This window comes from Oncorhynchus kisutch, linkage group LG16, assembly GCF_002021735.2.
Source record: "Oncorhynchus kisutch isolate 150728-3 linkage group LG16, Okis_V2, whole genome shotgun sequence".
Lineage (NCBI taxonomy): Eukaryota > Metazoa > Chordata > Actinopteri > Salmoniformes > Salmonidae > Oncorhynchus > Oncorhynchus kisutch.
In genome coordinates, this window is record NC_034189.2 from 25,887,998 (window position 1) to 25,901,149 (window position 13,152).

The 13,152-nt window shown below is 39.8% G+C and overlaps 1 protein-coding gene across 6 annotated transcripts in view; it reads right to left on the minus strand.

Moving 5' to 3' along the window:
• Positions 1 to 13,152, minus strand: part of LOC109906539 (serine/threonine-protein phosphatase 2B catalytic subunit alpha isoform) — a 104,287-nt gene that overhangs the window by 48,389 nt on the left and 42,746 nt on the right. For all 6 annotated transcript variants that reach the window (XM_020504278.2, XM_031792123.1, XM_031792121.1 and 3 more), the window contains exon 2: positions 9,646 to 9,846. In XM_020504278.2, the coding sequence (XP_020359867.1) occupies positions 9,646 to 9,846 (201 nt within the window). The remainder of the gene's footprint in view (positions 1 to 9,645; positions 9,847 to 13,152) is intronic.

Sequence of the window (13,152 nt, forward strand, 5' to 3'; positions counted from 1 at the left end):
CCTGAATTTAGCAGGCGCTATCGACAGAGCAGTTGGAAAAAGTTGTGATGAACTACCGCCTGCACACTCCACGGTCAGTGTGAACCGGAGGTACTTGACACAACGCTGGTCAAAGAAAACAGAGTTCAATGGTTCCAGTCTGCCATGAAGCATTAATCCATGTAAACGGGTAAGAGTCCAGCTACATTTTCAGATATGATACTTTTCTAATTTAGTCAGAAAGTTGTTTTCATTGCAAATGCAAGCGTACTGTTAGATAATGTAGCTAGCGAACATTAGCTTTCGGGCTCGCTAGCTAACGCTACGTGTATGATCTGGGTCGCAATAGTATTCTAATTATTCGTATCTAGCTAGCTAGATACATGTCTAAACAAAATACTTCACTTCCCCAGGTCGTAATCCCTGGCCATCTATTTAATTCCATGAACATGTGTACATGTATAGACAATAGTGACCCGTCCACTTAGCTAGATGTGGCTGGGGGGTGGTTATAGCATTTTCACATGACCCATTAATTTAAGCAAGTGTGTCTGGGTAAGTGCCATCTAAAAATGATAAAATATTTACAACATATTTTTATCTGGACACTTTCTGTTTTTGATATTTCTACTATGCAAGTAACCATTTCACGGTACCGTTTACACTTGTATCCTGTGCATGTGACAAACTTAGATTTAATTTGATATAGTGTGTGTTTACCACAGACAATAACATGAGCAACATGACCTGTACCAAAGTCAGACTAGGATATAGGCTCAAGTGTCCAGAGTTTTTTGGAGTTTTTCCTTTTTGTAGGCTACTAATTTGACCACTTTTAGTCTTGAAATCTTTGTTTGTTTACTACACTACTCACTCTGTTCGGCACATGGCCTCACGGAATCCTTAAAGAGATGGGTGGGGCTAAGGATTAAGAGGGTGTGAACGATGCTGAATGGGTGGAGCCAAAGAAGAGCTCTCCAGTAGGTGTAAAAAAACAAACATTCAAGGCTAATTTTCTCAAAAGTGGGGTTACAAGCTACTTTCTCAATCTTCTGCAGTGTATGATATATACTTTTCTTGCTCTGAGTCTGTATTTTTATCCAATGTAAAATAAAACACTATTTAAAATGTTGCTACATAGGACCGAATCCAGGGGGTGGGTCACATATTCGAAACATTTGCTTCGTCCTCTTTAAAAGTGCAGTTTTCCTGTGCAGTAAAAATTCATAGGCTTTCTAATTACACGTACGTATACCATTTGAGGGAATTTGTTTGTGGTATCATGATTCATGTACATGTTAAGAAGAATTATATGGACCCTGGACATATAATGGGCAAGTGTTTTGGGCATGTAGTCACGTTTATCATTATCATAAGCCACTCTCTGATCCCAAGAGGCACAATAGCTTTTATTTACAGGGGCAATTATTAGTTCATATATACCCAGTTCCAATACACAATGCAACTACTTCTCTCACCTGACAAACAGAAAGGCTTCAATTCCAAGCATGTTTCATACAATTTGCCTGGAGAGGATTTGCAAGCGTGAAGTGTCTTCTGTTTCTGTACTGTATGTTGCCAGCCAATTGAACCTGGATCAACTGGTACAAAAAGGTGTTGTCTCGCCTGTATCCTTTCATAATACACGCATCATGCATAAAACATGAAAACCAAGCGACTTAGTGCTGCATTACATAGTGAGCTCTGCTTTCACCAACCTGCGCCACCAATCAACATGACCTAACCTACTCTTATACTATATCGGACTACATTTCTTAGCGTTAAAAACATTTGAGTTTGCCAAACCCTCGACGTTGTGTCAAGTTCCTGTTTTCTTTCTTCAAGATAAATGCAACACCTTTACAGAATGTCTGTCGCGTTGGACCTTACTCAAACCAAGAAGGACCACTGTAAATGTGAAGGGAGATATAGCAAGACTACCTATCAACAAACAAACATCACAGTAAAAAAAAATGCATTTATACTCAGTATACGAGTAGTGTGGGACTCCTTCTTCAAATAACCCGATAACCTTTTGAATTGGCCATTTTATTCTTACAAGTACCACTGGAAAGAGCTGTACATTGATACCTCGTTGTTAGTGAGGGTATAATGTTAGTGAGAGTATAATGAGGTAACATGACAAATGAATCAATAAAGCTGTCGTTCAGCCATAGCTCCTATCAACATTTACATTATGGAAGCGCCAACATTTCCCTCTTTCTCAGACTCCGGGTGGCATCTTTAATAGAATAAAATATGTCTGTCTCGCTATGACATGAGTCACTTCCCTGTGCTTTTTATTCATAGAATACTGACTGAAATCTATGAAAGGAACATCACTTGCACAGCCTATTATTATTATTAAGGAACACAAGTATGCTATTATGGAGAAAAAACATGTATCCCAATGCCTGTTGAGATCTCAACTATAGAGTGTTGTTCTTGTCTGCAATTGTATGGTAACATGCAGTGTCGAAAAATGTACTGTACTCTCCTGCTCTCCATTCTTAATAACAGAGTGATGGGGCATTAACTTATTTAGTCCCGTTGGTCTACTTTACACTAATGTGACAACTTTGATGTTAATCACATCCCCCACCTCATCCATCAATCAATCGCTCCAGTCAACAACCCAACATGACCCACACTGTGACTGGCCTGACTCAATCACTCCATGATCACTCCATTCGCCACTCAGTCAAATAGAATTGGTTTTCCATTGCCCCTCTGGCCCCGTTCACCACTGCTCCCCGGAGAGCCAAGGAGCCACAGCCCACAGGGCCTTCCGATGTTTGTCACCTGCTGGCCACACACTGACAGCAAGCATGCTGGGACTGTGATTACAGAACCCAGACCAGCCAGGAACAACCCAGTCATTTCTTTGTAGACCCATTGCAGTGGTCGGAGCAGAGTGTCATATCCAGCTGCCAGTCAACCTTCACGACCAGCCAATCATAGTTTATATTGTCACACAAAGAATTCCCTGATTGGTTTGAACAACAAACAAAACAAATACTGTATTTATATTCTGAGTGTGTGTGCTATTCACAAACATTGGTCAATAATTCCCCCTCCATTTTTCTAACCTTACATTTCAGTGAGAAAACGCTAAACAACATGAACATTCATGCTAACAAATGACACTGATATACAGTAGCAAAAGACAACACCAGCCAACTACAGTTGCCTGAAACACAGTTGCTATAGCACTGATATTAATTGGGTCCTTGGCAATGAATACCAAACCATCCTCTGATTTGTTTGCATGTCTGTCTTTAAGCATGCATCTAAAGATTTCGAGAGTAAGCCCGTAGAAATGTATTGAAGACAGTTCCAATTATCATCTGTTGAAGGAAAGCCATTAGCTCGAGTTGCAAACCCCCTGAGGCACGAGGAAGAGAAGAGAGAATGATTTCTCCTCCGCATATGCATCGTAAACTCTCATTTTGTCTTTGGAGAATCCCCACTCTTTGCAAATGGTTTAATTTCTGGATTTAGACTTAAAGGGTTATCATTTCTAATGCGCTTCCTCTCAGAGTCAACAGTATGGTGTTACAAATGCTATTCAATTCACGCTGTCTGAGAAGCAGCTCACTGTGCAAAGTGGATGTTCAATCTCGCTTACTACAAAAAGGTAGATGTTTTTAAGGCAGCATCGATCCCCTAATCATATGTCATTAAAGGAAATTATAGAATTATAGAAAGTCAAAATCCCTCTCGCTCATTGGTTTCTCAGCCAGCACTGTACGCCAAGGCTGACCATGATCACTATGGAAACAACCCTACAATGAAAGAATGTAACTTTCAGAGGCTTTTCACACCAACTCAACTGTTAAATACAAAGGACTTTTCACATGGCTGCTAACCACAACGCGCTAACACTTTGCGCCATAACAAGTTACGACTATTCCGTTTTATAATGTGTGATTTAAGATCAATCTCATGACCAGGATTTAACTGCATGTTGTAAGCAATACTAACTGTAAATCAATACAAGCCAACTCTATACCAGGGGTGTCCAACCCTGTTCCTGGAGAGCTTCTGTACCTTCTTGTATGTTTTCGCTCCAACCCCAGTTGTAACTAACCTGGTTCAGTTTATCAACGAGCTAATTATTAGAATCAGGTGTGCTAGATTAGGGTTGGAGTGAAAACCTACAGGATGGTAGCTCTCCAGGAACAGGGCTAGAGTGAAAACCTACAGGATGGTAGCTCTCCAGGAACAGGGTTGGAGTGAAAACCTACAGGATGGTAGTTCTCCAGGAACAGGTTTGGAGTGAAAACCTACAGGATGGTAGTTCTCCAGGAACAGGTTTGGAGTGAAAACCTACAGGATGGTAGCTCTCCAGGAACAGGGTTGGAGTGAAAACCTACAGGATGGTAGCTCTCCAGGAACAGGGTTGGAGTGAAAACCTACAGGATGGTAGCTCTCCATGAACAGGGTTGGAGAGCCTTGGTCTATATGATGGACTTTTGATAGCACAGTTCTGGTTCATTTCTGGTCAATGAAGCATGAATGCATACCAGAACAAAACATCATTCTATCAAAAGCTGGGATGAACTCAATTAAAATGACTTACTCAACATCACACTGGAATGAGACATAAAATGAGAAGAACAAACAATCTAAGAACACAAAGGGCATAGAGGGACATGATGAAGCAACAAAAGGTTACACTAAACGCTGCAGTGCCGAGGATGTGCTCTCTGTGTGTGTGTGTGTGTGTGTGTGTGTGTGTGTGTGTGTGTGTGTGTGTGTGTGTGTGTGTGGATCTGAAGATCTCGACAAAGCCAACCTGTGTCGTTTTTTCTCTCTGTGATAACGCCATGGTGACAGAAGTGGCTGTGGGGTCCCACTGGAATAGTCAGAGTGACATAGGGGTCAAGGTGACGACCTGATGAATAGGCAGCCAGGCCACAGTGAGTTGTAGACCCGTGTAGCTCTAGTTGGTAGAGCATGGCGCGTGCAACGCCAGGGTTGTGGGTTCGGTTCCCATGGGGGACCAGTAAGACAATGTATGCACTCACTACTGTAAGGTACTCTGGATAGCATTTAGCATCTGCTAAATCCCTAAAATGTAAATGTTGTAGTCAGCTGGACACAATGGATAGTAGGCAGTATTCATAGCAGATACAATGGCTTTCCTTTGGGCTTTGTTGTTAGCACACACATGAAGACAAGCACGCACAGGCAATCACGACACACATATGAGATGAGCAGGTGGGAGTACATTATCTCAAGTGAGCTAGGATTTGTTCTCGCCATCCAGTGCAACTGCGCGATAGAGAACAACAACATATCGTCAGTCAGCAACAGCAGTGTGTGTGTGGGTGGCTGACTTACGCAATCTAGTGCGGCTCAATAACCTACACAGGCCACTCCAGAGGCAAGCTCATTGAGTTGGTGTGATCCACCGGGGAAGGCAGACGGTGCAAAATCCTCTTTTGATTGAGCAGATCGGTAATACCTCGGAGATCAACGCTGAGTCTCTGGGAAGAGTTCCAGCCTGGAGTGAAGTAGTAGTGTATATGGAATGCAGCTCGCGATCTGTTCAGTATTCATGTGTTATATGTGAGAGACCGGGATGTAAAGGTCTGGTAGAGAAAATGCTCTTTTCTCTCGCTGGTTGTAGAGTTAAGTCATTACTGCAGTTTTTTTGCAATAGCAGAACGTAGCTACAGGTTGTTGGACTGAATGATTCAGCAGGGAGCTGTGTCAGGAGCAGTTTGGGCCTGATGGACTAACACTGTTGCCTGGATCCCCCATGAAAGCCCAGATGCCACCTGGCACAACCAGGAAGAGAGTGTGTGTGTGTTGTTTGTCTCAGGAGGGCCATTCAGCCAAGACACATCACATAGACGGAGGAGAGGGTAGAATGAGGTGGAGAAAACACAGCGCGTTTTGTTTGTACAGTATGAGTGAGAAAAAAAGGATGTATTCTTTCTAACAGAAAATGTGGCCTTGTGTCAGTGTGTGTGTGTGTGTGGATGGGTGTTTGTGTGCGTGTGTATACGTGTGCATCATTGCCGTTTAATAGGACTGTTGAGTAGGAGAGGGGCGGGGGGTGGGTGTAGGAGTGGGAGTAGAAGTAGCTAATGTTAACCCCTACCTCTGACTCTACTATCCCCCAGGCTGATTCACAACCAACACACAACCAAGCCTTTTCTCTCACTCTCCATTACACTTTAGAACCAATCACATACAACTGATTTCTCTGGAAGATAGCAATGATGAAGTGCAGGTCCAGGCTTTTTTCTTTACTATGGAATGAGAGGTATTGCTTACATAATATGATCTGCTGAGAATGAGATAGGGACCATACATACAGCATTATGGAGCTACCAAACTTATTCTCCAAGCATCATTTTCGAAATAATGCAATTATGCAATACACCCAGCTAGCACATAACGTTCTGAGAACCATATGTTTCTCAAAGCTTGGTGAGAGCGCCCTATGGTTATTTTGCATACAACCTTCCCACAACTTTCTTTGCATGGTGCAGGTAATGTTCTAGGAATGCTCTCCAACTGGTTGGACATTGGGAATGTTCTCAAATAGTCCAGAGAACATTAAGAAACAACGTTCTTCTGCGGGAATTTCAGTACATCAGCATTACTTTTCATACAGGTTTCCTCAAATGGTTCTAAAAACGTGCCTGTTCTCAGCATCAACATAACTTTTTATTCTCCATCTTGTTAAGTGTGTTCAGGTGTGTTGGCTGTGCCCACTAATTGGCCACACCTAAAACTAAAATGAATACTAATATACTACAGTAGCTCCATCTATGCAGTGCAGTGGACTAATTCCATTGATAGAGAAAAGAAGATTATAGGTTTGAATCTCACTGATGCCATGCCACAATAAAAAATACATGTGTTTGCGTGATTGATGGATTCCCATGTGTCCTATCGGTGCTGGAGTTCAAAACCATTAACCCAAACTCTAGAGTGGCGCAGCGGTCTAAGGCTCTGCATCTCAGTGCACGAGGTGTCAATAAAGTCCCCGGTTCAAATCCAGGCTGTATCACATCCGGCTGTGATTGGGAGTCCCATAGTGGGGTGCACAATTGGCCCAGCGTCATCCGGGGTAGGCTGTCATTGTAAATAGGAATTTGTTCTTAATTGACTTGCCTAGTTAAATAAAGGTTCACGTTTAAATGGGGGAAAAAACAAGCTAATTGTAACGGCGTTCTTCGTTTGTCGAAAGAGAGTCGGACCGAAATGCAGCGTGGTGGTTACTCATGTCTTTAATGAATTAAAAGTGACGATACATGAAATGTATACAAAATACGAAAACAACAAACGGAACGTGAAACTTATTACAGCCTATCTGGTGAACACTACACAGAGACAGGAACAATCACACACGAAATACAAAGCGAACTCAGGCTACCTAAATACGGTTCCCAATCAGAGGCAACGAGAAGCACCTGACTCTGATCGAGAACCGCCTCAGGCAACCAAGCCTACACTCGACACACCCCTAATCAACCACAATCCCAATGCCTACAAAAACCCCCAATACGACAACACAATAACCCATGTCACACCCTGGCCTGAACAAATAATTAAAGAAAACACAAAATACTCAGACCAAGGCGTGACACTAATAGTGTTATTAAAAGTCTTATTGAAACCATGTTCTCAGAACATTATTTCATTTATTTTAAGTAATTTGGGGGTGGCGGTTAAGAGCGTAACCGAAAGGTGGCTGGTTCGAATCCCGAGCTGGCAAGGTAGATAATCTGCCCTTCTGCAAGGTAGTTAACCCCCAACAACAACTGCTCCCCAGGCGCTGATGATGTGGATGTCCTATTAAGGCAGCCCCCCACACCTCTTTGATTCAGAGGGGTTGGGTTAAATGCAGAAGACGCATTTAGGTTGAATACATTCAGTTGTGTAACTGACTAGGTATTCCCCTTTCTCTCATTTCCATTGAAAAAACACTCTGTTTTACTGGTCAGGAAACTTATGGCTTCATTCCCAGAACCAATGGGAAACCAAAAACGTACATCCCCACAACTTCCAAAGAACCAAATGTGCTAGCTGGGCAGTTTCCCATCCATTAGTTTAACATATAGTTACTGTTAAAAACCTTTTTTTATGGTAATTGAAACTAAAAAAGCAAAGATGTTTAGACATTCAGAATAAAAAACTTTTTTTGGCACCCACATGTTTTAGAGAAATAACAAAATGTATGAATTAATTCAAATAAACAACCACATTGACATGATTTCACCAACTTTGGTGGTATGACAGAACTAAAATAGAAACCGTTTTGTCTTAAAACGTATGCTAACACATAGCAACCAGTGTCCTAACGCTCCCTTATTATATACTGTGAAGACTGCACATGGCTCTATGATTTGTGATCATGGCAGAGACAGTGGAGACATAATTTACAGCACATTGTGCAACAGTCAGCCACAAATAGAGGGGCAGCAGCACAGCACCTAGGCACCCTGCCATCTTCCATGGGTTTGAGTTCCATGGGTTTGAGTCTCATGTAAGGAGCTGTGTCTACCAGCCAGTCAGCCATACCCAATCTAATACCTAGGTGTTTAGCTCAAGGGACTAACAGATATTTGCTGTGCACAGTAGACACAGATTCAAACACAGTCAGTCATATTTGCATTAGCCAGGGCCAAACTGGAGAGTAATGACTTGGTTTCTAGAGTAGAGACTTTAGAGAGAAAGAGAGTATCAAATGCCATATTTCCTTGTAGGCTGCACAACAGAGTCAGAAACAAAACATACAAAGGAGATTCTTCTTCGAACTCTTCATGGATGTGATCTATTGCCATTAGTTCCTAAGACTGGCCCCCTGCCTCTCATTAAGCCCCCATCAAAGAAGCTCATTAGGAAGTCTAATTGGGTTATGACTGAGACACTTGACTTAATGGCGCGAGAGAGAGAGAGAGAGAGAGAGAGAGAGAGAGAGAGAGAGAGAGAGAGAGAGAAAACAATGCGTTTGCATAGGTTTGAATCTGACTAGTTCTTATCAAAGTGTCAGGAATCACACAAAAATGACAGCTCGCGTAAAAATGTAAGATTAAAATAAACGAGCTACCTTAAAAATTCGACCAAGGTTTAGTGCATCTCATAACAAATGGTTAGGTAGTGGATTACATTTCAATCCATTTCACTGGCTCACATAAAATGTTATGTGACACAAAGAAAAAAAACTCTATTCACCTCTCCATGAGGGCAAATACGTCTATGTGTGTGTCAGAGTCATTTTCCTTTTCAAGTCTATATGTACCAGAAGGGCATTTCAACAATTAGCATCGCCTTGGTTGGTCAGACTGTGTGAACCAGTTTAAAATGTCCCTCTGCCCTTTGCTTGTTACAGCGTTCTGGTGATGGGCAGCAGAGCCCACGCACGTCCTTCAAAGCCTGGTGGTGACTCACATACTCAGGGGAAGTGGGAAAAGTCAGAAGGTTGAATAAGGGCGCCCCAGACAGAGAGAGGGAGGAAAGGAGGGAGAAGTTCAAACAAACACGCATTGCAGTATTTAGGCTACAGAATGACTTTGGGTATTGTAAAGTTTTGCCACCACACACAACCAGGTAGACTCCCCCTCATAGGTAGAAACTTCTAGATTTTGGGAATAAGATTTTGGTCTGTGTATATCTATGTCCGTGTGTGTTTTACTCACTAACCTGTCACAGGGGCCTCTATGTCCAGCAGGTTCTTCTCAGCCCTCAAGATGGCCGCTCCCTCGCTGATGAGCCTGAGGGCCACGCTCTCCTCCACGCGGCCCTCCTTGGTCAGGTGGCCTTTGAGCACGTCCACTTTGGGCCTCCCATCGCTGTCAAACACCTCCTTGGCTGTGAGTCGGTGACTTGGCGGGAACGGGACAGCTGGAGGAGAAGGAAGAGGGGGAGAGTTAGTTCCTACAAACCCACAGGTACAAAAGCCCTCATACAGTAAAGAGTGAGGAGGAGAGCCATGTTGGAGACTCTATGCTCCCAAGAGGACTAAGTCAAAGCTACAGTTGAATCAATGAGCAAGTTGAAGTCTTTGGAGGAAATATCTTGGCCAGAGAAAAGGTGTTAAGGGAAATATGCACCTCTCATTGAATGTAACAAAACACAGATATTAACTAAACTATATTTTCTCTATATTTTCTCTATTTTAACTATTTGAAATAAACTATATTTTAACTAAAATGTGTGAATACATCTATATATGATTTATTCAAATAGTAAACAAAGTCCTGCACTCTGATGTCAGCAATTATCAAACAGAAAATCAACTGCCGGTTTAGCATACACTAATGACGCCATTGAAATGACAAGAATTATCACAGCTAATATTTGATAGCCTGCAGCTAGCAGGACTGTGTGTTACTGCTGCCTCCTACACCAAATCCTCTCAAATGCTCACTATCCTGTCCTTACGGCCATCTTAATTATTGACTAATTACAGTCATCCACAACAATATCCTTCATTTAAGGAAAGCAGAACAGCAGAAACAAGGTATTCATTTCGGTGGAATTTGTTTCAATCATGACGCAGTCAAAGCTTTCTTGTTTCCACACAATGTAATGGCCATCCTATTATATAATACACAGTAATAGCTACCCTATTATATAATACACAGTAATAGCCACCCTATTATATAATACACAGTAATAGCTACCCTATTATATAATACACAGTAATAGCCACCCTATTATATAATACACAGTAATAGCTACCCTATTATATAATACACAATAATAGCTACCCTATTATATAATACACAGAAATAGCCACCCTATTATATAATATACAGTAATAGCTACCCTATTATATAATACACAGTAATAGCTATCCTATTATATAATACACAGTAATAGCTACCCTATTATATAATACACAGTAATAGCTACCCTATTATATAATACACAGTAATAGCCACCCTATTATATAATACACAGTAATAGCTACCCTATTATATAATACACAGTAATAGCCACCCTATTATATAATACATAGTAATAGCTACCCTATTATATAATACACAGTAATAGCTACCCTATTATATAATACACATTAATAGCTACCCTATTATATAATACACAGTAATAGCCACCCTATTATATAATACATAGTAATAGCTACCCTATTATATAATACACAGTAATAGCACCCTATTATATAATACACAATAATAGCTACCCTATTATATAATACACAGTAATAGCCACCGTATGATATAATACACAGTAATAGCCACCGTATGATATAATACACAGTAATAGTCACCCTATTATATAATACACAGTAATAGCCACCCTATTATATAATACACAGTAATAGCCACCCTATTATATAATATACAGTAATAGCTACCCTATTATATAATACACACTAATAGCCATCATATTATATAATACACAGTAATAGCCATCCTATTATATAATGCACAGTAATAGCCAACCTATTATATAATGCACAGTAATAGCTACCATATTATATAATACACAGTAACAGCTACCCTATTATATAATACACAGTAATAGCCATCATTCTATATAATGCACAGTAATAGCCATCCTATTATACAATGCACAGTAATAGCCATCCTATTATATAATATACAGTAATGGCCATCATATTATATAATACACAGTAATAGCCATCCTATTATATAATACACAGTAATAGCCATCATATTATATAATGCACAGTAATACCCATCATATTATATAATACACAGTAATAGCTACCCTATTATATAATACACAGTGATAGCTACCCTATTATATAATACACAGTAATAGCCACCCTATTATATAGTACATAGTAATAGCTACCCTATTATATAATACACAGTAATAGCTACCCTATTATATAATACACATTAATAGCTACCCTATTATATAATACACAGTAATAGCCACCCTATTATATAATACATAGTAATAGCTACCCTATTATATAATACACAGTAATAGCACCCTATTATATAATACACAGTAATAGCCACCGTATGATATAATACACAGTAATAGTCACCCTATTATATAATACACAGTAATAGCCACCCTATTATATAATACACAGTAATAGCTACCCTATTATATAATATACAGTAATAGCTACCCTATTATATAATACACACTAATAGCCATCATATTATATAATACACAGTAATAGCCATCCTATTATATAATGCACAGTAATAGCCAACCTATTATATAATGCACAGTAATAGCTACTATATTATATAATGCACAGTAATAGCTACCCTATTATATAATACACAGTGATAGCCATGATATTATATAATGCACAGTAATAGCCATCATATTATATAGTGAACAGTAATAGCCATCCTATTATATAATACACAGTAATAGCATCATATTATATAATACACAGTAATAGCCATCATATTATATAATACACAGTAATAGCCATCATATTATATAATGCACAGTAATAGCCATCCTATTATATAATGCACAGTAATAGCCATCATATTATATAATGCACAGTAATAGCCATCCTATTATATAATGCACAGTAATAGCCATCATATTATATAATGCACAGTAATAGCCATCCTATTATATAATACACAGTAATAGCATCATATTATATAATACACAGTAATAGCCATCATATTATATAATACACAGTAATAGCCATCATATTATATAATGCACAGTAATAGCCATCATATTATATAATGCACAGTAATAGCCATCATATTATATAATGCACAGTAATAACCATCATATTATATAATACACAGTAATAGACATAATATGATTTACACACAGCTGTACAGTACAAAGAAGGTTCACCTCCCTGATAGTTAATTGCAAATTAGCCACCACGAATTTACGAAAATATGAAGTGAATTCACTAACTCAGCATTTTCACACCATCAGAAACGAGGAAATCGTCCTAATTAACATCCCAGAGCAGCATCACTGCTAACGACAGAGTAATGTGCTCTGCCATTAGCCATTACAGAAACAGCGTCATTGAGTGGAGAGGGGATCTCACAGACCGAGGCAATGATTTCACTTAGGTGACATCATCTGTAATCAGAATTCCAGCCCACCTCCAAGTCACACTGAAATTAATAAAATAATAGAAAAAAGTCATTATAATTATGGGGCTTAATTTGATCTACCATGTATGCTGCATAAACTGCACAGATCTCCTGA